This window comes from Papio anubis, chromosome 12, assembly GCF_008728515.1.
Source record: "Papio anubis isolate 15944 chromosome 12, Panubis1.0, whole genome shotgun sequence".
In the NCBI taxonomy this organism is placed as follows: domain Eukaryota; kingdom Metazoa; phylum Chordata; class Mammalia; order Primates; family Cercopithecidae; genus Papio; species Papio anubis.
Window position 1 is genome coordinate 27,322,509 of NC_044987.1, and position 25,500 is coordinate 27,348,008.

Genomic DNA, 25,500 nt, shown 5'->3' on the forward strand with positions numbered 1-25,500 from the left:
ATTTAGGAAGTAGGGCAGTAGGAAATAACTCAGAAGATGGGAAATTTGCTGGGGCTGTTGTAGGGAATTGAGAAAGAGTAAACATTCTTATAAATAGTGAGAAACCACTTCCAGAGTAGGCTTTATTTGAGGCTTATTAAACAGTTCTTCATTTAATCTAGTAGCTCTCGAGCTTCATTGAACTCAAGACATATCTGAGGAAAATTGTTATAATGCAGATTCCTGGGCCTCATCCTCAGAGGATCTGGTTGGATAGTTCCAGGGAGGGGCCCAGACTACAGTTTGAACAAAACTGCAGGGAATTGCTCAGCATGAAGGTATGTCTAGAGGTGACTGAATTCCACACCTTGAGGACTACTGAGCAGTGAGCTCTATGGGCTGAATTTTGGAAAGAATGATCCTGAAAGCCGCTTCCTTTGGGATTAATGTATCCTTAGACAACTATTACCTTAACTGGGACGGGGATAAAGGTGGTGAATTCATGCTGTTATCCCCACATCCTATGGCTGTATGTATCTTTTGTGGTCAAAATAATCTTTTTGGTTGTATGGTAGAAGGTATTTGACGTTCCACCATTTGTAGCTTTAATTCTCTGTGGACTCTGCCTATTTTTCCCGAGGATGTTTTGTTAACTGCTTATGTTTATGTTCAGTAGTTCACATGTCATTACTATAAGTATCTTGTGACCCCTTTTTCCAAAACAGAGAAACAAATATTTGAAAAGGTTGGGGATTACAGAAAAAAAGAAGGGTGGTTGTGAGGGTGAATTTGACATTATCATCAGCACTTGTGTTTTTCAGAGTGAGACTGACACAACATTTCTCAAATGCTCCATCTACTGGTTCATTTTGGAGGAGTGATTTGTTTACATGCCAATGAAAAATTAAAAAGTAAAAAGGTAAAAGGAGAAAAAACAGATCTGAATGCTAGAATTTTTTTTTTTTTGCTAGAAAGAAAACAATAGGAGGTTCAGATATCAGATATATAGGGCCACTTCTCAAACCTTACCAAAATATGACACTAACATTAATGCTTGCTAATCTCTGCATCCTTAGCCATTCATTCAATGGCAAAGTTGGGTGGGGGAGTCTCTAATTGAATTCTCCAAGTAAATAAATGGTGATCTAACATTTGAAGAATATGTATTTGCAGACAACTCTAATAATATATCATGAAAGGAAGTTATCTGTGTGGAGGTCCTGATGTTACCTTAATTGTAAGTCCATAAAGTCCACGTGACTCATTTTCCTTTCACTGTATACTATTTGTTATGCGTGAGTCTGCTGTGGCCAATGGCAAAAATCAGAATGTTCTACAACATGCTTCCATTTCATGTTGCTTTATGTCTATGCTTCTTCATACATGAACCCTCCAACTTAATACAGGGAGAGGATGGTTTTTCTGACTGTTTTTATGTACACACACACACGTACACAAATATCCTGATATCTGTTGCTGCATTTTTCCCCCTATAGAATCCTAAGTTATCACTCACATCTCCGTTATTGGACTTACTGTATTGTATCTTGATTGTGGTTTATTCTGCCTCTTTGAGATGGAAATCGTATCTTATTTATCTGAGTATGCCCATGCCTAGCAGAGTGTCTGAATTATAAAGGCACTCAATAAATGTTTGTTAAAGAATGAATAAGTCCTTGTGTAGTTCGTGGTGTATTTGGTACTGCCCTTTTGACTATAATGATTTTGTGATTTTTAATTGATTATTTTATCTGACTGTTCTCTTTGTAGCTTTTTCTCAGACATAAATGGGAGTATAGTTATAACATTATTTTTTAGAATGCGTTAAGATTTTCTAAACATTCTCCTACCTGACGTTTTATTTGGACTTCATAATAATCTGTATGTTTTATGCAAATTGCCTCACTTTGGGTAGTATGATTATTATTCTTATTATTATTTTTGAGATGGAGTCTTGCTCTGTCACTCAAGCTGGAGTACAGTGGCACAATCTTAGCTCACTGCAGCCTCTGCCCACCAGGTTCCAGCGATTCTCCTGCCTCAGCCTCCTGAGTAGCTGGGATTACAGGTGCATGCCACCATGCCTGGCTAATTTTTGTATGTTTAGTAGGAGTTTCGCCATGTTGGCCAGGCTGGTCTTGAACTGACCTCAGGTGATCTGCCTGCCTTGGTCTCCCAAAGTACTGAGATTACAGGCATGAGCCACTGCACCAGGCTGGATAGTATGATTATCTTAAAATGGCTGTAGACACAACAGTTATTTGGGGGCACTGATGTGCTGCCACTTACAAGGGTATCTATATTATTTCCTAAAGAGATGTGTATCTGTAAGACAGAGGGACAGTAAATCTATCATGCTATGTTGTTCATTATTATATTAGCATGTAAGAAATCCTGTATTACCAAACATTCTATTGAATAAAATTCTACAAACCAGCATATCCATACATCTATCTTACAATAATCATTAGTGGACACAATAGTAGCACAGGGAGGGACAGTATCCTTGAAAAAAGTGTAAAGTTAGAAATTGCTTATTTAAAGATTGGGGAAGAGAAGTGCCTAGGAATAAGAAGAAATATTGAGTGTTTTTTGAGGGCCCTGTTGAGGTTGGAGATAATGAATATGTAGATCAAATTGGGAAGATGAGTATGACATGTAGAGGTATAAAGCAATGATAGTATTGTTTATACATTAGAAGGCCTATATGTCAGATTGAATTTGAGGTGTTTGGGGGCAATCCATTGGAGTGGAGGGTTATGTCTTAAGGAATAATGACTGATTGTCCAAATGGGGAAAACGGCAATAATCCAAAGGCATTTCTAGCCTTTCTGTTTGAACACCAATCTGAAATTAAGACTATTTAGAATATATCTAGAGCATTCTTTCACTATTCAGTTCACTCTGTTGGAGTAGCTGATTTGTGTACCCCACTTCTAAACCAGAATCAGGTAACCGGTAACTAGTTAGTCTTTGAGAAACTCAGTTCTAATTAACTGCTTGATTAGTATTTATACCATGCTTTCAAAGTTAGGACGAATCCTTGAAAAGCCCAAGGATATTTAGCTACATCATTCATGCATTTTTTTATGGTTCCAGTGAATAGTTGGTATATTGTAAGGTTTTCTTGGCTCAGACTTGATACATCACTTCTTGAGTATAAGACAGTCTATGGGTTTTACAGTAGCAATGACCACCAGAACATTTGAGGTTGTGTTGGAGAATGCAGTGGATATTTTCTTACTTAAAAAGGTAGAAATTCATTCTGGTGAATCAAACATTCTAAGTGAGCTATCGCATATGCAGGACCAATTTGTTAAGAGAGCAGATGAAATTCAGTGAAATACACTTAAGAGTGAAAGGATTTTAAATTTGTTAGTCAGTCCTTCCTAGTCCCAAAGTTCACCTGTGTGTTTCAGTGCCTCAGTGTTGTCCTTATGAGTATTAACTATCACTCTGCTATAGATGTGTGAACATCCTGGTGTGGGCAGTGTTTTAGATAGTCAAGTGCTTGATAACAGCAAACTTGCTCTACGTAGAATCACTGAGGAAGTAAATGGTCCTTGTGGTCTGACCAAGTTAATGTGCATACCATTTCTCACATTCCGCCAGGGAGTCTCATAGGCAAGGGAAAGATATTGTGAGTAGATTTTAACAAACTGTTTTCCTGTCTTTTAGACTTCTGTATAATTTGGTGAATGCGCTTGTCTTGTTTTCCTTGAAAAATGCCTATCAGACCGTCTGTGTATGTGCATGCACAGAATAGTTGGAGGTTGATCCTACAACTCGATAAATGCTGCATTCTGATTTTTTTTCTAATTTGACTTTGGAGAAATAACTTTTGTCTCCACTTCCCATCTCTGAAATCACATCTATCTCACTAATCTCTCACTAAAGAGTAAATATGTAATAAAATGTGAACAGTGAATGGAAGACATTGTGTTTACTATTACTAATGGCTTCCTTGCGCTGCTTCACTTCTTTCTTGTAAAACAAAATATTCCTTCAGGTTCTCTAACTCTCTACATTCTGGGAAAAGAGGAGATTTGCAGTCTGGCAAACTCTTTTTGTTATCTTGGGCGTCTTTGGATAAATTAGCCTCTCTGAGGATCAGTTTCTTGTGTATAAAATGAGGTTAACAATTCATAGCATTATGAAGATTAAAAGTATAGTAATGCCTAGCACAGTATTTGGACTATAGCATATGATCAATGGATTTTGGTGCTTTTCTCTAACACCTTCTTACCAGGTATCCTGATACTTTCAATTAGTGTCATTTCGGAGGAAGTCTTAGGGCTTGGAAAAGGAAGAGAATAGTTAAAAATAACTCATGGGGGAAGGGAGAAGGAGAATTAACATATATTAAGCAACCACTATGGAGCCAGAATTTATCAAATGTTTTTATAATACGTATCACTAAATTTTCAAAATAATCTCACAGGAAAATTTCAATTCAGAGAAGTTGAGTAACTTGCCTATGATGATAGTTAATTACTGATGGAAGTAAGGTTGGAATCTTGTTCTGTTTAACTCCAAACCTCATATGCCTTTGAGTATTTCATATATTTCATGCTTTGGTGAATGTGGTGGACATCGTGATTCACTGCCTAGATGTCCCTTTAGTAATAAAGGACTCATTCCTCTAGATGCTAGGAGTTCTGTTGACAGTCAGCCGTCAATCATTAGTCCTCTCTATGTATTGCCTGGCCTGAGGAGAGCTAGAGCTGCCTTGCTCAAAGTCGTGCCCCATTCCCATGACTAATCAGCATGGGATAAGAATGCTAGGCCTTCTCGCTTTAATTTGGGCAACTCTGAGATCAGAGCTCTATGTAGGGTCAGCTGAGACTTCCATTGAGTCTTCATCATAGTCCAACTTCTCCTTGTGCCCAATTCTGCTTTCTTCTCTACCCTTTCACGGTTGTTGATCCCAAGAGCACTCCCTAATAAGTTTCCTGCACGCTAATCTCCCTCTTAGAGTCTGCTTCCTGGAGAATCCAACTCGTGATGGTGAGTTTGAGAATTGTCATGGCATTAACAGAAGTGCAAGATTCAGCAATGGGAAGGTGGCATTTGGGAGAAATCTAATGATAGCTTTGGATTTGGATATTTTGAATTTAGTAAAAATGATTGGCTATGGACTGTGAGATCTTTAAGGGTTTGTATTACGGAATCACCAAGCTCAGTTCAGTGCCTGCCAGTTGATTTAATAAATGGAAGATTGAAGATACGGGATTGGAATCTGGCTAAGAGCTTGTGGTTGAAGATAGTTACTTTAGAGGTGATAGCTAGTATCTTGAAAATTGACAAACACTCTGAGTGAGAGAGAAAAAAATAAGAACAACAGAGAATTAGGGAGAAATAAACAGAAATAATAAAAAGAATAGAGGTGACAGGATTTTTTTGTGTGTTCGTAGGATGGGAGGTGACTGGGAGCAGCTGGGAGCAAGGACCCAGTGGTTGATATTTGCAAAATAATGAAATTTAAGGATGGTCTTTTCAAATCCAGTATAAGTGAGGTTGCTAGTGGCCTTAGAAAAGCGATGCCAATCCTGCAACTGAGATAAAGACCTATTTAACAAAGTTTAAAGAGGGAATATATGGTGAGTAAACAAAGGATATTGTGGGCATACATCTCTGATTCAAGGTATTTGATAAAAATAGAGAAAAACAGTAGCACCTGTGAAGCTGAATCTAAGTTTATTAGAGTTGGAAATTCATGTTTGAAGGTAAAAGATAAGTAAAAACAAACAAACTGGAGACGGATGAGATAGATTTGATCTTGATCAAATAGACGGATGAGATAGATAAGACTTGATCAAGGATAGGGTCTCTCTGGAGGCATTCTCTAACCTATTTCCTAAGAATGAGGACACTTCTTTCTTTATACTCAAGGGGAATATAGGAATATGGCATAGTAGGAGTACAGTGCAAAGGCTACTGTCATATTTTGGTTTTATTCATACCTAATTTATTATTACATTCTTGTCTAGATTTTGTCATTATAACTTAGTCATTGGCCAGTAATTTTGTATATCTAGCAATTACCACATTTAAATTGCCATGCAATTTGCAGTTCTCTAGATATACTTTAATGATGGCAGCTGTGCTGACTGTGGGATGTCAAATCAGGTATGAAAATGTCAGTAATTCATCTTTCAGTAATTTTATACTCAAGTCATGGAGAGTACATTGTTTCATTTGTATAATCCACTGCTTAAATAACTTTTGGATTGTCTTATAAATAGCTTTAGACTTCGCGTTTTCTCCTATCCTCCTAAAAATAAGCATTTATAAATTGAACACCATATAGAAGAAACTGTTGTTTTATTTGTGTTTGTATTAGCTTGTTTTGTTTTACTTATAGAAGTGTTTTATATACATATATATGTAGTTATAAAAGTTTATATATTTATGCGAGTTGTGTGTGTATACTTGCACACCCGTTCTTATCTTCTCCATGTCTGATATGACTTTGTTCAGTGTTAGAGCTGTTTTTGACACTTTTTTTGATACTGGTGGAAAGGTCACTAATGGAAGGAACTCTCGAGATATTAGGAGCCAAGTGAATAGGACTCTATTTTGTCGATATATTAAATATATTTTATACTGTTGAAAGGTAGTGTGGAAGGTGAAATAAGGCCAAATAGGACATATATCATCAACTGTAGCTTCTTGGCTCTCTTTCCTTTTCTGGGTGCATTTTGATCAATTTCATCAAGCAGGGATTTTTATCTATTTTATATACTGCCAAATTTTATGACTACAATATGCCTGGCACGTTGTGGTTGGGCAACAGTTTTTTTTTTTTTTTTTTTTTTGAGACATAGTCTCACTCTGTCACCCAGGCTGGTGTGGAGTGTTGTGATCTCAACTCATTGCAACCTACCTCCTGGGTTCAAGTGATTCTCCTGCCTCAGCCTCCCGAGTAGCTGGGATTACAGGTGCCCACCACCATGCCCAGCTAATTTTTGTATTTTTAGCAGAGATGGGGTTTTGCCATGTTGGCCAGACTGGTCTTGAACTCCTGACCTCAGGTGATCTGCCCGCCTTGGCCTCCCAAAGTTCTGGGGATTACAAGCGAGAGTCACCATGCCTGGTCAATAAATATGAGTAAATTTAGAGTGAATGTAAAGATATTTATTTTAAGTATACCACACAAATGTTGTAAGAACCAAAAAAGGTAAGGAATACAAATGCACTTTAGAAAAATAAAATCAACAACAGCAAAAACAAAGTAGAAAAACAGAATATGCAAATGTAAATAATTGTTATGTCCTGTTATTTTAATTTTTATTATTTCATATATTTACTGTATGCGCCCCCTATGCATGCTTAATTTTACTGTGTCATGAGCCAGAACCCCAAATCTGTGGAGCAAAATATGGTTCCAGTCATTAGCCCAATTAAAAAGAAAGTATTTTCCTTGAATGCTTGATCTTCTACACCAGTCAACTTACACTATATACTAGGAGGAAAAAATAAGTTCTGTCTACATGATCTAACTATATTTTAAAGAAATTCAATAGTATTTTATTAAGCAGATATTTGTTGTTTCTGTGCCAGAGACTTGAGATGTTTCAGTTATTTCGGGAAAATACTTACAATTCTATATCCCCACCCACCGCTCTGCCACCTATTTTCTTGTGATTCTGTTTCAAACATTTCAGGAATGAAATTTCAGAAAGATTTTATATTTCTTCCAACTTCTTTCTTGTATAAAGTCTTCCCAAGAGAAATCAAGAACTTGTGGAAGAAAAATTCATATAACCCCTTCAGCAAATTTAAGAAAAACCTGTCATTGTACTAGTAAGAAGCTTATTACCTTAAATCAGTACGTTTATGTAGACCTTAACAAAAGGAAATATGTATCTTATAATGACTGTTGACCAAATTCAGTCAGTGCATGGTCATTCTGAATCTGTTTGCTTTCTTCCAATTTCATTTTTTCCCTTGTGTGATTGGTTTAATTTGTGTATGAATCATGTCTTGATTTTAAATGTTGTCTTACCAATTATTTGCTTTTTGGCTTAAGGAGTTTGTTATTTTCTGAAAAGGAAGGGATGCAGAGATTCTTACAAATTGTGTTTTTATCATAGTATTTACACATATAAACCTAAATTTATTTTAATAGGATATTTGAAAGATCTTTATTTATCTATTTGTATCTATGTATTTATCTACCAATCTCCTATTGATTTCATAGGGCAGAAGAGAGGAAGAGAGATGACCCTGTCATTGGATTCTGAATTTAAAAGTACCATGTAATAGAAATCTGGAGTAGGCATAATTACCCTTATTGTATCTTTTTAAAATTTTCCACATCTAATGAAAATATCTTTTACTTCCTTAACAAGAGTGTGCCTCCAAAGGCATTATTGTAGGGAGTGATAATGATGAGATGATTGTGTTGTTATGGAACAGAGACGAAGGGAAAGAGTAAATCTTAGCTACAGACTATTGTAATTCCATTTGAAGCTTCAGACAGATATGAGGGAGTTTCTAGTGTGGAAGCTGGAGAAGAGAGATGTATTGTTTCCACCTGATATAAAGATCAGTAAATGCTTTGTGGACCTGACAGTGTTTGCAAGCTATAAAGTCTTTCTCTCTTTTTCTCTGTGTTAACTTACCGCCATTAAAAACACATTTCAAAAAAAACCAATCTTCCCCTTTGTTCTGAATTAAATTTTTTCTCCAGAAGTATACTTGCAACGTATAAACCTAACTTTCTTGCTGAAGGAGGATGGATGGGATTCTCCTGCAGCTTATTGCAGGTGGCTAACTATATGAATTGTGGTGGAGGAAGGCTGCTGCCTGCTGATTCTCTAAGCACTTAGGCACTTTATCTCCTTATTCAGCTGCATTCTTGGGTTGTGGGTGAGGGAAAAATGGAAGGAATAAAATTAAATTAAGTTCTAAATGTAATTTTCTACCATCAGTCTAGCTTTCTTGACTATTTACAAAAATCCAGATAATCTAGGTCTCAAACACCTAGTCAACACAAATATCCAATTGCATTGATTATACAGATGGAATATATCACCTTAATGGCACTAATGGCAACTATAGTGATAGAAATTAACAATTCCATTGGACATGTAATTGGAAAAACTATTGTGCTACAAGTTACCCCAAGAAACCTACTTTCTCAAAGAATATATACTAGTAAGTCACTTTCAAATACGAGTCAACAAAATATTACCAATTGTATAACTGTAAAATATGAATCTGCTAATAAGGATCTACAAATAAGATCAGACCAACACCTTTTGGCCGTTAGATAAGGTATTCAGCTACTTTATGTGATTATAAATCCACAAATCTTATAAGCCACGTAAAGATGTTGCATAACATCAAGAAAACATCTTAAAAAGCTAAAATAACAAAGTTTATTATGGTTTTGCTCTTCCAGAGTGACTAATAGAAGTGAATCATGGGCGTATTAAAGTATATCAGTTTCTGCCTTGGTATTTTATACTAGTTCAACCTCTGATATATCATGGATTAAGGTTAAGAAAATGTTAAGTGGGGACATTTAGTAGTTCGTATTTTCTCTCTTTCTCTATTCCTATATCAGAACCTCATGCCACAAAAATCTGCTGTAAGACTCTCCCACCAGATAAATTGTACTATGTACATTTTAAATACCTTTATGTAAAATTATTAATTCAAAAGAACCTCCCTTGATTTTAAGGACCTGCGTGGGAGTGGAAAGTAACCTTTTCGGAGGAACACTGGGGTTGTGCTTGGGATGGAGATAGCTCTCCTGGTGCTCCTAAAATCAAATCCAGTGCCTGGCCCCACAAGACTCTGCCATGTAGTGATGACTATATAGCAGTGATGCTTCTGGGATCTCTCAGTCAGCCATCTGGAGATCTCCTTTGTGACAGTAGATTATTTAATGTTCTTGGTCTGTAGTGATAACATGGATACATTGGGAAGTAAAAACAATAATATATAGCATTTTTTGTGATGTGGCATTATACTTTTAAATTTTGGATCATAAACTGTTATTTTTTTTTAAAAAAACTATTACTGCTACTTTAGGGCTCATTTTAAGTAAGGTTCAGGACCAAATGGGGCTGATGCTGTCCTTATGTTTTATAATGCTTGAGATTGCAGAGATTTTGCTATGTATACGGATAATTTATGGATTAATATGTATTGTGGTAATAATGCATGCCCTGTACTGGATTTGCCTTGGAAATTCCAGTTAAGAGTTTTTATGCATGCAGGGAAGTTAAAATGTTTTTAGAAGCTGGAAAATAGTGATATCTAATCAGTACCTTGTTTTCAAGCATCATAACCTTAAAATTCTGGTGTGAATATGTGCACGTGCTTACTTATATAACTTGTGCAGGACACCATTTGACAGATATTTGTAAAGCTGAATGGTAGCGCAAGATATTTAAACTGATGTAGTATCTAGGAAGAGTTTGAAAAAACATGATGCCATGTCAGAAACATTTCCTCGCCTCTGTAAGCAGCTGTTCCCAATATCCCTTTCTTATTCACATCCTTTCACCCTCTCCCTCTCCTTTTCCGAGTTACTGATTTTCCATTAGGTAATGAGACAAACAGATGGCCAGAAATACTACATAGTTTACAGTTTGGTTCTCAAGTGAGCAAGTTTTGATGTCTTTTGCTGGAGGTCTTCGAAAATGGCCCCCACAGCAGTTCACATCATGATGCCCATTTTGTGATCAACAGCTTATTTTGATTAGTTTTTAGAGTAAGCAGATTTGAAGAGAATTTTGAAAAGCCAGGACTTTCCCTAACTATTCTGTTTTTTTTTTATAAACACCTAAAAATACAAGGCATTAGTGACATCACTTTTTTTTTTTCTTTTCAGTTTTCCCCACCTCAGGACTATGAGAGATTGATGTGCTGATCCATACTTTCCATACAGAAAAGACAGTAGCTATAAGTGACATCTCTTCAGCATTTCCAAAACATGTTTTTCACATACATTATCCCACTTTGATTCACCCAGGAAGTATATGAGGTAGGCAGGACATGGATTCTTGATAGGCCCAACGTAAGGGTGAGGAAACCAGGGCCCAAAGTTGGTAACCACTGATATTTTACTGCCCGGTTCTCCTATTTCAAACCCTAAGCTGTTTCTACCATGCTATTATTTCTCAGCATAGCCACAAAGAGTTCTACCCTTAATATACAGCCTTGTTCAGGGTGGGTTCCCTGTCTTGCCTCCCCTATGGCTCCTACTTTGTTGACTTGTTAAGGAGTGGTGGTAGTGATTTTCATGGGCCTTACACCTCTTACCAGTTGTTTAGTTCCAGACTATGCGATGAGTTTACACAACATAGGCGTGTGTTAGAAATGATAAAGGGCTCTTTCTTCCTCAGGACTCTGCCTCTAGGCTGACCTAGTTTGCCTGTCCACTGTCATGTTTGTATGCTCCGGGCCTCTGTGGGTGAGGCCACTGTGAGCAAAGTGACAAAAGCCACCGATACTGACAACAGCTTAGTTTATGCTGCAGAGTGCGGGAAGAAGAATGAGATTACTTGACGTTTGATTTCCAAATATGAAGGAAGTCTTGATTATCAGATAAATAATTACATGCATGAGGGTATATATTTCTTTACATATATTGTCTATAAACTATGCATACCCATACATCCATGTATCTTGGCATAATTAAATAATTTATTAGAAGGAATGAGGAAGCAATATAATAGTTATATAATAGAGTGATACCTAGTTTAAAAAATGTGCTCAGATAGTTTAGAGTTAAACTAAAAAAAGACTTTTTATGTTATGCAGTATTAATTCTCTGCCTGCATGTTTTTTTTTTCCAGAAAAAGTGTGATTATTCTGTATCTCTAACTTAGGAATCTAGTGCATCATAGACACTGATGATGTGGCAGTCATTATCTGCCAAACATCTGCCTAGTAAGCACGTTTTATATCCGTTTGGATCATCAGATTATAGTCAACACTAGATCCAATTATATTCAGACCCTTACTGAGTTTTTTTCTTTCAAGAGAGATGGAAGCAATGGAGCTAGGCAGGACCCACCCTGCGTAGTATTTTGATGATTTCTACATGTTTCAACATCTGAGACTTTTAAAGTCCAAGGACGTGTTCTTGTCAGTGTCCTGAAATAATCAGACTCTTAGCCACTGACTGGCTAAACAAAATGCCCCTGGCACTTCGGTTGGCATATGAATGATGATTTACTTATTTACAAGGAGCAGTAACTGTGAAATGTGTCTTATTACTCAAAATCTTAATGCTCAGCACATTTCTTACCTGATCAGACTATGTGAGGAACCAAGTCATTATTAGAAGTTTGCTTTAATCCATTTAGAATCAAAGCAAAATTAATTTCATGCCAAGTTCTTTAATCCAGTTTATGGAGCTTTCCAGCTGTAGGGAAGGCCTTGCCAGTGAGAGCTGGTGTTCAAGGCCATTGATAAAACTCATTTTTAGTTAAGATGGTTGAAGAATTTTTCTTACTTTAGGAATAATCTTTCTCAATGTGACAGGGGGTGCATATGCTCCTAAATGGTATTAGATATAATGTTTCATAAACAATTTCCCTCTCCTTCTTTTTCCTATGGGTTGCCATCTCTAATTTTACCACTTCCTCCATATCCTCCCTTTGTTGGTCACCTTCAGATATGTTGCTTCTATTGCTCAATGGCCTGCTTTGCCTGGAGCAAAACCCAGGCATGTGACTGGAGCAAATTCTCTGCCACTGGTTTACAAATTACTGTTCGAGTTAGTGCATTTAAGGTTGACAACATATCTCTTTATGTGTTAATTTTATAATTTAACTGTCAGGCAGAAATATTACTTCCCTTAATTCTCAGACTCTTCTTGGGAAATACCTCACTGAAACTCCCAAGTACTGGACACAATAGAGAATTCTTTGGAAATACTCAAATTGAAGCCACAAAGATGTCTAAAAGACTAGAAATGATTTCCTCAATGAGATCCATTGCTAACCAGTAGGGTACCTATGAGCTGAAACGTCATTAGCTTTGTAGCATTTACTAATTGGCATCTTTGGGCTGTGAGACATGGCTGGCAACAGTCCTAGATGTTAGACATGGTCAGTTTAGTTCAATTTAGCAATTTTTTTGACTACTTCATAATCGAGATTTATACATCGAGTTTAATCATCATCACATAACACATATTTGTATAATACTTTATAGTTTTATTTCATTTTGATCTTTCAACAGCCCTGAGAAATGGTTATTCAGAAATTTTCTCATTTTATAAAAATTAAATTGAGGTTCAGAAAAATAAATCCTGTATCCCAAATCACACAGGCTAGCCAGGAGTTTATCCCTTTCAAGTATAATCTTTTCTGCCGTTGGTGAAGATAGAACAATACATTTCGGCTTAGAAGGGCAGGCTAAAGGGTTGGAGGTTTTGGAGGGAGTCAGACCTAGATTGGATTCTGACTCAGACACTTACTGCCTAAGTGACTTTGGGCAAGTTTTTAAAACTTCTCTGGATTTCAGTTTTTCACATTCATAAAACGGGGGTAACACTTCTAACTCTCTTGTAGGATTATTTGGAAGGTCAAATGATTTGATGCATGTGACACGTAGGGTCCGGTGTTGCACTCAGCACATTGCCAGTTGCTGTTACAGTGTTTAATCCAGAAAGCTTCCCCGTTCTACACTTTGAAGACTGAATCAGCCCTATGCCAGTTGTGTAGTTTAATTTGGTTTAGGGCTTTCAGATGGAAGCCATGTGTACCAAAAGGCTTTTGCTATACCATGATCCATTTTCCTGAGAAAATGTCTAGAAGCAGTGTCATCTTGTCTTATCATCAGTATTTTCATTCAGACTGAGCCAAATTGGCCATGATGGTGACCAGTTAAGCATGTGTTAATATCTCCTAAAATCTCACTATTAAGAAGTTAATGAGCATACTGGAACTATTTAATAGTGACACTGTTTACAATTTTGGGAAAACAACAATCTCATTTTCATTCCATTAAAGACAAAAGGAAATAAGGAATTTCAGTTAGATACATGGGAAGTATTTCCTAATGGTCACCAAAGTGAAGTAAATTACCCGTGGAGGAAGCAGCTTGTGCTAGAAAGAGCACAGGAGACCCACGACCTGGTCTTGTTGGTGCTCCTTTCCAGTTCTGTAGCTGAGGCAAAGCACTTGAACCTCTCTGATGCTCAGTTTTTTCATCTGTGAAATGTGGATAATTAAATCTGAGACTCGTGAGATTGTTGTGAGTATCTAATAGGGTGGAAAAAAAGTGATTTGTAAAAACCATAATGTGTTATGCAAACCGAAGGTGGTGGTGTTACTCTCTGGAGTTCTTTGAAAACATCAGACATCCTTGGATGACTTAAGTGTGTTCTTGCCTGAAGGCAGAAGAAAGACTAAATAACTCATACTTCAGGGAGTGTATGTTTTCAGCTTAAATTAGTATTGATGGTATTAGGTTTTGTATCAAATTGAAATTCAATGGCTATTTTTGGAAAGGCATTAAAGTGAAGTAACAAAGGGGAAAATACTGGGAAAGCAAACATCCGTTTTGTATGGGAAGACTTAATTACCATATTGATTATATGTTAAGTATAATCAATTATAACCAGTAATAGTAATGATAACCACTGTGGTTTGCTATTAGAGCATACTTCTAATGAGGCAAAGGTTGTTAGTTTGAATCCCTAAATGGGCCAATTAGCATAATGTCAGCCTTCACCCCAAGCTCTAATGAGGTCATGCAAATATATACCTGTGTTCACAAGGAGAATAAAATGAAGACTGGAAAACATTGCACAGATGTTAAGCCAGTATGGATAGAAAAACCCTAATTTTAGTGCATCTGTAGCTTTTTATTTTTTCCTTTAGCACACCTAGCATTTTCGCATCTTGTAACTAATCGTCTGAACTTCTAGTTTTGCTTAGGAAATTAGTGGTGTAGGTCACTTGAAATGGTATTCCTACCTTCCTAAAAAGCTACTGTCCTTCTAAAAAGTATAGTTATGATTACCCAGAGAAGGTTGTTTAATCACCAGTATGTTGCAACTCTGTATTTATGAGTGCTTAAAATTACAGTGCTGTACTTGAAGATGACCCTGAGAACTACATACTTCTTACATGTGTTTTTCAGATAGGAAAATTGAGGCATTTTTTTTTCCCCCAGGACTTTCAGGTGAAGAGATTTTGGCTAATTTTATTTTATTTTTTAAAAGGTCAGTAGCACAGCTGGATTTGTAATATAGAGGTCCTGACTCAAAGTTCTATATTTAATTTGCAGTCTTTTTTTATTTTTTATTTTTTGGTTTATATGTAGTAAGTTTAGTCAGAGGCTGGGAAAGAAACATTATGTCTGGATGTTTAGCAAGATTGATGACTGCGCAATTACCTCTCCTTCAGAATTAAACTGGTTGTTTGAAATGACATTATTTGGATTAGTTTTAGTAATAAAGTCAGTCATATAATTTGATCCATTGGTGTCTACAGGCCTACCTACAAAGAAAGGGTATGTAAGATTATAATTCTGATTAAGTTGTGGAATTTGACATAGGTTATCCTAAGAAACAGTGTGTTCTCATGTTGTGGACAAGGTGGTGTTCTCCACTTTGTGACCTGGAGGATGACGAGAAGGGTTCCTTATCCCTACAATTTATCTTTCCCTGGTAAGCCTGTTTACTAAAATTAAACTCTTAAAGATTCAGACCATCCTCTATATTGTGGAGAAGCTCATTCACACTATCACCTACCTTAGCAAGGATTCAGACTTGAGGTTTTGAGGGAATGGAGTGAGGATTCCTCTTGAGCATCATCTTAGAACAAGGTAGTAAGGGGATTTGAAATTTTGATGAGGGAAAGAAAGAGAATATGTGAAGAACAGCTTTTGGATACTTACTTTGAGAGTTTAGATTATGGTGGTGAGGATCTGGCCTAGAAGAAAGGAACACAAAGACGCTGGGTGCCCAGAGGGTGGGGAAAGGTGAGCTAGAGGATGACAGAAAGCTGAGAAAGGAGAAGTGGAATTACTTAAAAAAAAAATTAATTCCTGATTTTGCTTATGGCTTTTCTTGTTGATACAGCTTTGGTTTAAAGAATATTGTGTGTTCTCAAGAAAAAAATCGATTACTTTGAATACACGTGATTTTGTAATTTTATAAAACATTAAAAAACTACTTTCTTATTGAAGACCGTTTCCTAAGAGAAGATATGTTCTGGCCGGGCACGGTGGCTCACACCTGTAATCCCAGCACTTTGAGAGGCCGAGGTGGGCAGATCACGAGGTCAAGAGGTCGAGACCATCCTGGCCAACACGGTGAAACCCCGTCTGTACTAAAAATACAAAAAAATTAGCCGGGCGTGGAGGCGGGCGCCTGTAGTCCCAGCTACTTGGGAGACTGAGGCAGGAGAATTGCTTGAACCCAGGAGGTGGAGGTTGTAGTGAGCCTACATCTCGCTACTGTACTCCAGCCTGAGCGACAGGCTGGTCTAAAAAAAAGACTTGGTCTAAAAAATATATATACACACACACACACACATATATATAGGTGTATATATATACACATATGTATACATATATGTGTATATATATACACATATGTATACATATATGTGTATATATATACACATATGTATACATATATGTGTATATATATTCTTTTTGTACAAGACGGTTTCTTTACTTTTTAGTCATGTAATGGTGAACAGATTATCTAATCTCTCTAAATTCGGTTCTTTTTTAGTGATAATAACACCAGTCTGATTATTTCACTTGATTGGTGCAAGGATCAATTAGGATAATATGTATTAAAAATATGAACTGTAAAGTGCTCAACCAGATAAAAAACATTAAATATTGTATGCAGTAAAGGTTGAAGGTTACATGCTTAGATTTGGGAGCCATATTACCTGGGTTTCAATCCTGGCTTTGTCTCTTTTTATCTGTGTGACACAGGGCAACCTAAAGTTTGTGTGTCAGTATTCTCATTCATAAAATGTTAAAAATAATGACGCCTACCTCATGTGGTGATGTGAAAATCAAAGAAGTTCATATACATAGTGGGCTTAAAGCAGTGCCTGGCATAAAACACTGTAATCATTCTAGCTGTTGTGTTTTTATGTGCATGTTAGCACAAAACTAAATGCTGAATTATTTGCATGGGAGTGGGTTACTGTGAAATTAAATTAAAAAATCTCATATTTATGCTTCAAGCAGCATAGCACTTTGCTTATCTAACAAATTCATATTTGATTATAAGCCATTAGTGACAGTTAATGAAAGGGATTATGTTTGAATTAAGCAGTTATGAGTATCCATCTCAGAAGCTTACTTCTCTTGCTATTTGAATTAAGAGACTATTCTCACTTAACACCGACTTATTCAGATAAAGTTCACAGTGTTTTTGTCTTGTTCATCATGTTTATACATTAAATGAAAGGTTTCAACCCTAACTACACATTGGAAGCAACTGGGCCCCCCGGACCAGTTCAACTGAAAAATCTGGGGGTGGTACTCAGACCTTGGTATTTTTTATAAAGATCCCCAGGTGATTTTAATGTGAGGCAGAATTTAAAAGCATTGTCTTAGAGCAGTAGTGATTAAATATATACCTATATCATTTAGCTTCTGACCTTGATAGATAATTTTGTCATATTTAAATAAACAAAATAATGGCCAGGCAAAGTGGTTCACGCCTGTAATCCCAGTGCTTTGGGAGGCTGAGGTGGGTGGATCACTTAAGGTCAGGAGTTTGAGACCTGGGCAACATGGTGAAACCCCCATCTCTACTAAAAATACAAAAAAAAAAAAAAAAAAAAAAAGAAATTCCGGACTTGGTGGCATGCACCTGTAATCCCAGCTCGTCAGTAGGCTGAGGCATTAGAACTGCTTGATCCTGGGGGGCGGAGGTTGTAGTGAGCTGAGATTGCACCATTGCACTCCAGCTTGGGCGACAGAGCAAGAGTCCATCTCAAAAAAATAAAACAAAATAATATGGCTCTTTATGGAGGTTTCTTTAAAGGCAGACCTATTGTTTCTATTAAGTTTGTATCTTGTGAGTATATGTCACTAAGCAGAAATGAGAAGTTTGATTGTTTTTAAATTATGTGTGTGGTTTTTTTTGGCATGATGAAGTGCTGTGTGTATCAAATAAGAATATAGACTTGCAGAATGTGAAAGGTAAGAGGGAGCCTCAAAGGCATCTAGTTCAAGAGGACACACATTGAAGTCAGTTCTGATTTGGAGTGACTTATTTACTTACTGGGTGTGTAATCTTGTGACACTTAACCTCCCTGAGCTGCAGTTTCTTCATCTCTGTAAAATTGAGACGTACATGTATTTTCTGCGATGACAACTGTGTTTCACGCTACACACACACACACACACACACATCTATACTCTCTGCCTCCTGCCTGATTCTTTCACGATACACACACACACACACATACACACACATCTTTACTCTCTGCCTCCTGCCTGATCCCCGCACCATCTGGCGCGGATATCCAGAGCAGGGACTGTGTGGGAGCCTCAGCGGGACTGTCTGAGCCTGCAGGGCCAGCTGCTGGGGACTGCTTCCTCCCACTCTTCAGGGATCATTTCTCTGGCTCTGTTGGGACTATTTCGTGGTTGGCTGTTCAGATCTCATGACCTTTCATGAGCATAACATTTAGTCTGTGGGGGTCAGTCGCTGTTGGTCAAGTATAGTGAAGCTGTTAATGAGACTAGAGATGAAGATGGCTTTTTGCTGCCGTATGATGGAGGCTTTTGGGTACCCTCTGTTGGTACCCTCTGTTTGAACCCCAGAAAATATGTGTGCAGGACACTGATGGCTGCTTCCTCTTTCCAGCTGGCTTCCTCTCCATTGCTACTTTGTGTTGAGTTGGGACACTAGGAGGCCACTATCTATATCTTAGTTTGGGGGAAGGAGAGAAAAATTACAGACCTCTTGAGTTTCTTTTTATGATAGTAGGAACAGTGGATTTTCTCCTTTCCCACCCTTGTCTCTTTGATCCTCCAGCATAGGGCTATAAAATTATTAGGCCACTCAGCAATCCCGTTGCACATTCTTTGTGTACAAGGAAGAAAGTTCATGGGTTGTTTCTTAGCAGCTGTAAAGTAAATGCCTGAGGTCTTGACCTTAGCTATGGTGTTTCAGCATCCTTCCTACTCACTGGCAGGCCTGGCTTTAGTACTATCCTCAGCCTTAAGTTTGAGAATTCTGCTTGCATCACTGTCTCTCTCAACTGATCTTAATGTTTCATTGGAAATATTTATTAATCCAGCCGCCATTTTTCTGAATTTTCCTCTGTTCACTGGAATTGGTGTCAGGTGCTCATAATGAGAAGTATCGGTAGCTTTATTGATTTTTTTTTTTAGGTGGTGATCTTGAAACATTACACCTGTGGGATGAGTTTTCTAATTGAAGTCTGTGCTCCTCCACTAGATTATGAGACTCTTGAGGGTAGGAACCATGTTTTTCAGCTTAGCATAGCCATATCTCTCATTTATTACACACCTACTGTGTGTCAGAGATGTTGCTCTATTATTTCAGTGTATTCCCACAAAAATAAGGTACACATATATAACAAACCTGCACATTCTGCACTTGTATCCCAGAACTTAAAGTATAATAATAAAAAAAATTTAAAAAGGTCATTAAACTAAAAAAAAAAAAAAGGTACACATAAGGAATCTTATTTCAGAAGAGCTTAAGTAAATTGCCCCAGGTCATCTCGCTAGTGAGTCACAGAACTTGCTTTTGAATTCAGTTTGACTTTACAGCCTCTTTTCTAAATCACCTTTCCAACGTCCTTCTTGCAGAAAAGGACAGATGCACATAAGAGGACTGGGATCTTGGCCTGTAAAATGTTGGATGGTTCTCTTAAGTAGGAGACAGTTATGGAGCTGCATTCTTAAAGAAGAAGATAGAAAGTTTGCATGTCTTCAAAGCCCTTGTTGTTCCCACTGAACTACATTGACTTGCATCACTGGCATACATGGGCACTTACATAATATAAGTTTGTTGAGAGCTGGACCCTACCACCCCAGAGGCAGAAGTCATCTGATGGAAGGCTTTGGCCCGTTTGTGGGCCTTCACTTCATGCTTTTTACTTAGAACAGAGAGGCTGAGATTATGTGAATTTGTCTCTCACTGATAAGGCCATGGGTTGAGGCCATCAGACAAACTCTGAGAACTGGAATGAATCCATGGTGATAAGATATTCGGAAGGGCCAGGAGTGTGTTGAAGTCAGTGTTGGCTTGCTACAGTTAGGAGATGCTGTGCAGTCAGCCTCTTTGCTTGTGGTTTAGGGCATTAGAATGTGCCTGCCCACTTTGGCAAGAAATAGGAAGTGCATAAATGCTTTCTCAACCTGAAGCTTTGTTGGATGTGCTCAGAGAACATTTCCTTTTAATGTATTTGGAAACGATAAATTTAACTCCTGCTGGGAGTGGAAGTAATTGCTTCACACAAGAAAAAAGCTAGCTCTTTAAAAGGCTGAACTCCTTTCACAAATATGTGCTTTTTAATGACTGGGAAATTCCTGGTACAGAAAAAAAATGTCCTTTTGTACAAATGAGGTCATTCTGGTCTTAAGTGGCCCTGTGCACTCTAGTTCCTGCTTTCTGTTCCATGTTTTGTGACCAGAGGTTATTGGAAGGATCATCCCTCTGTGGATATTCACTGCTTTTTGAACTTGTTGCCAAGGGGAAAGTGAGCTCCTAAGCCAGTGCCAGAGGCCCAGATCCAAGGGGTACTGAGCTAGTGACTGATAGTGATTGCGTTTAGATTGGTCATGGATTGGGTTGTTAAAGCATGCTTTCTGTGTGTGCTAGGATCCCTGTGTCTGATTCATTCTCCTCAGATTTCTCAACCATTCCACTGCTTCTTGGTTCAGGAATGATTTTTCTTTCCTAGGTGCATATCATTTACTCTGCTTTGAGTCTGCTTGGATGAGTAGAAACATCTGTGCCAGTCTGAGGCCTGGTGTAAATGAAAAGCAGCTGCTGAAAGAAGTTGCTCTGTACCTCTCCTTTGAACGCTTGCAAGCTGATTCCTCCTGAAGTTAATTTGTGAATTGGCTTGGCTAACGTGCAGTAGGTATCCGAGGCCTCAGATTTGTGTGTTGAAAGGGTTCTCCTACATGGTAATGTAGAGTAGATCTCAGTGGATGCCCATGATTCAATTTAAGCTCACTTTCCTCTAACTTTAACCACTGCCTACCAAGGAGGATGTTAAAGATTCGAAGAGTGTTAGGTAGGGAGAGTGTTATATCTGTCTTGGATGTTTTTATAAAGAGGTAGACATGGAGTGGGTGCAAGTGAGATTTGACATAGACCTCTGGGTCTCTTTTTTTTTTTTTTTTTTGAGGCAGAGTCTCAGTCACCCAGAATGGAGTGCAGTGGGGTGATCTTGGCTCCCTGCAACCTCTGCCTGCTGGGTTCAAGCAATTCTCATGCTTCAGCCTCCCAGGCAGCTGGGACTACAGGCATGTGCCACCACGTTGGACTAACTTTTAGTATTTTTAGTAGAGACAGGGTTTCACCAATTTGGCCAGGATGGTTTTGAACTCCTGACCTCAAGTGATCCACATGCTCAGACTCCCAAAGTGCTGGGATTACAGGTGTGAGCCAGAGTGCCCGGCTCCTGGGGTCTCCTTTAGACGATATATGTTTAAGACAGCCACTTTGAAGGATTAGCGATTGGAAATTGATATTTATTAACTGCTTCTTAGGTACCAGCACTATGCTAGAACTTTTCTGCAGATTACCTTTTTAGAGGTAGAAGGCTTGTGTAGTTAATTAGCAGTAGCCCATGAGATTCCCAAGCTACCATGCTGCCTCGCATCTTGAAGGGTTTGTGTTACATTCGTGTTCCCCTAGAATTCATCCTTGGCTGTAATTGATCAATGTTTTGATGAGGCCTTGAGTGCTTTCTTTCTGCTTAATTGACTACAGGTTTTTGTTGTTTAAAACATTCTCTCTCTTGCTACTGAGAACTTGGTTCTTATCATAACTTCCTAATACAATCTAGGTTCTAGGATCTTGGTGCCCCATTCATGACTCTCTAAGTCTGAAACTCCAAGTTCAGTCTCTGTTGCTTAATTTCTTGATCTGGGATTAAAAACCTCTGTCTTGAGGCATTGTGGAGAAGAGATTATGAAATGTGATCATGAGCTGCTTAGATATTTGTTGCAGACCCCATTTTTTGCCTGAAACACTTGTGGCCCATCCAATATGCTCCAGAAAGAACCTTTGCTTGAATTCTTTTGGGACATGGAGGAAGTCAGGCTGACTGCTGTGACAGTCATGGCTGTGGGCCCTGGATCATTGGCTTCCCATCCTACTCTGCCTTTTTATTAGTCTCCTCAAAGAACAGGGGAAAAAAAGATCATTTAAGTTTAAAAATATCCCTTATTATAAAGTTGACTATTTTAACTCAATTTATCACTGCTTGCTAGACCATCTTTGAAAACCTTTTTAAAATGTAGAAGAAAATATGTAGACGTGCCATTTCATTTAAGTTGGTCATTACCTCATGTGGATTACATATGCTGGAAAGGAAAAACTGTGACTCATGTTTCTGCAGGGCACCCTCCCCACTACCCCCAAGGCCTGGGTTTATTGTAGGCAGCCAATGAGTATTTTATTGAACTTAATAGCTGGCACAAAAGATTTGAAGAAAACATTCCTAGGAAATACTATCATAATTGAAATTGGGAAGTTCTGTGTAATTGCTGAGTGCCTCATTAGTTTCTGTGAGGAAAATACAAGGCATGATGCAAAATGGGTTAATATTGTAGAAGGAAAACTCTCGAGGTAAATCAGAAGCTTCACCTATCTGCCTACGATGCTCACAATGGGAATGGTACTGATTTGCTGATAATATGTTTTTATTATTATTATTATTCTGTAGCCTCAGACGATACAGCAAACTCTCAAGAGGACACTGCAGTATTATGAACATCAAGTTATTGGGTAAGTAAAAATTGATTTTGGTTATTATTGGGGGAAAATTAAAGGTGATTACTCAAACGTAGCTGTTGAGTATGTGATTTTCTGCTACCCAGGTCAACCTTATTTTACAGTGGCTGTGTTCTCACGGTGTTGGGGGTGAAGGCTTATTGGGGGGGTCCCTTGGAGTGATTTCTTTTGGCTTATTTGTGCTTAATTCTTTTAAATGAAATTACTTTCTGGTATTGCTTTTCCTTTTTTTTTTTTCCCTTGGTCTTCTCATGTTCTTACTGTCTTATTCCGATGTTGACTCGTATAATTTTGCCTTACTAATGTGGTAAGGTTTATTGGTACCCACCCAGATGCTTTGAATGGGATTTTAGAATCCTTAAGTAGAGTTTGATAAAAATCACTACAGCCTTAACACAGTTCAGTGAGAGGAATTAGTTTACTTACAGTCATGTGCTACGTATTTTTCCTTATTATCGCCTATTTCTTGAAGTGGTTGTGGTGTGGTGTAAAGTAAGAAGACTTGAGGTCAAAAGACAAGACTTCAAGGCCTCACTAGCACATAGATCTTTTACTAAGTAACTTTATCTCTTTTGTAAAATGTGATGATAATAATAACTAAATCAAGGATTAGATGTAATGATTAAGTGAGGTAATTTCAATGAAACCATTTTGTAAATAGAGAGCTCCAGATGAGTATGAGGTACACCTCTCATTGGCTATGGCAGAAAGCAACTGGCAAATATGAAAGCCTAAATTTACTTACTCATGCAATCTAGCTTTTAGATTCAATTTATTGACATTAGAGACAATGTATATTTTTAATTTACCTTGTTAGTATTCTTTATATGGCACAGTGATTTATCTTTGTAAGATTTTAAGAACTTTTGAGAAGTCAGTATTCAAACTGGTACTTCTTGAACGGTTCTCAGGATCATTCAACATTTATGGCTAATAGTCATTGCCATAGGGATCAAGAACATAATTTTGGCTGTTAGGGTATAGGGTGATTTTTTTTCACAGAACAGAAGGGAAGAATTCTTAATGGAAAAATAGTCTTGGTACCTAGTACAATGCCATATACTTTAAGTGCTTGATGATTATGTTAATTGTCGTTTCAAAAGGAATTGCTTTGAAACTTTGTCATACTAATCCTCAAGAGTGTAGTTCGAGGAAAAACATATTATTTAAACTCATGAGATGGCTTTTAGTTTGAGGCCATTAGTGATTTTAAATCGTTTATCCTAATGGAGATAAAGAATGTCAAATTAATCTTTCTCCACACATCCTAGAATAAAACTTAATCACTCTCATTGAATTGGCTGCTTTCAAAGTATGGTGTTTGGATTAAATTAATAAAGTAGTTCCTTGTATGTGGTGAGCACTACATACTTGTTTGCTCTTATGTTTATTGTTATTATTAATATTTTTATGACAATATCCATCAAAGTCTAATCATTTTCTGGGATTATGAATGTTCTTTCTCTTTTGAAATAAAATAACTGATGAAATACTCTCATTTGTGAACTAAAGTATGTAAAGTATGCCTTCAAGGCAAATTGGAGTGGGACTCTTATAATGTGATCCAAATAGATAACCAAACTATATTGCTATAATCAGAAATTTTTTTTTCACTTTTGATAGAATGGAGGGAGTTCTCTTTTATCCAGCTAGCTGCCTCAGCCCTCCCCTTCTGCCTATGTAGACATGGCCTGTGGTGATTCTTTGTCCATTGCATGAATGGTCTTTTCCTAGTTCTGTTTATTGCATACACAGTATAAAGAAAACGGAGAGTTTGACACCAGTATAAAGAGGGGTCTTGATGTCTGGCATGATTCAAATAGGCCTATTAGCATATTTTTGCTTGGGTTTTGGCTGATTTCTCGGACTTGAAGTACCTTTGCTCACTGACTTTATTTGCATTCACGCTGATGAAGACAAAGGGGTCCTGTTGACAGCAATTTTGCCACGTTTGCCTTTCTTGACTGTATTCCCCTTTCTTGCCTTTTTTCTCATTGATGACTTTCCTGTCCAACTTCCTCTTTTACCTTTTATTCTCCATCTTTCTACTTTTTATTTCTCTTTTCACAATCAAAAAAGCAGAGCAGCTAATATCACTCACCCTTGAACTAAAAAGTATTTGCAACTGTGTGTTGTTCCTCTTAAGAAAATACAATTTAAGTCCTCTTATCTCTAATTGTGAAAAAGAATGTGTTTCTTACAGTTAAAGGGATTTCAGAATCCCTGAATTGAGAATTGAGAGTAAGTGCCGACAAGCATAATTTTAGTTATTTTTCAGCAGGCGAGGTGGGAAGGAGATGCTTTTCCTAATCTCTGAAATGGGGCTTGCTTAAAGGTGTCTTGAAATAACTCAGCATTTAAATACTTTGTGTTGAGGTGTTGAAGCAAAACAGGTAACAGAGTATGAGCTAGCCCTTTTAATTTCTTTTTAATTTCTTAATTATCCTTCAATCACTAACCTTCCTTTCCTTTCCTTGAAAACTCTGCCCTTAATCTGTGTTATTTATCAGAGCTCTAGGATTGTACAGTTCTGCTCCTTGGATTCTTATACTGGTTGC

General features: G+C 37.5%; 1 protein-coding gene across 1 annotated transcript in view; it reads left to right on the forward strand.

Moving 5' to 3' along the window:
* GUCY1A2 (guanylate cyclase 1 soluble subunit alpha 2) overlaps positions 1 to 25,500 on the forward strand; it is a 320,948-nt gene that overhangs the window by 8,328 nt on the left and 287,120 nt on the right. Inside the window, exon 2 of the mRNA XM_021926496.2 lies at positions 22,875 to 22,936. Coding sequence (XP_021782188.1) covers positions 22,875 to 22,936 — 62 coding nt within the window. The remainder of the gene's footprint in view (positions 1 to 22,874; positions 22,937 to 25,500) is intronic.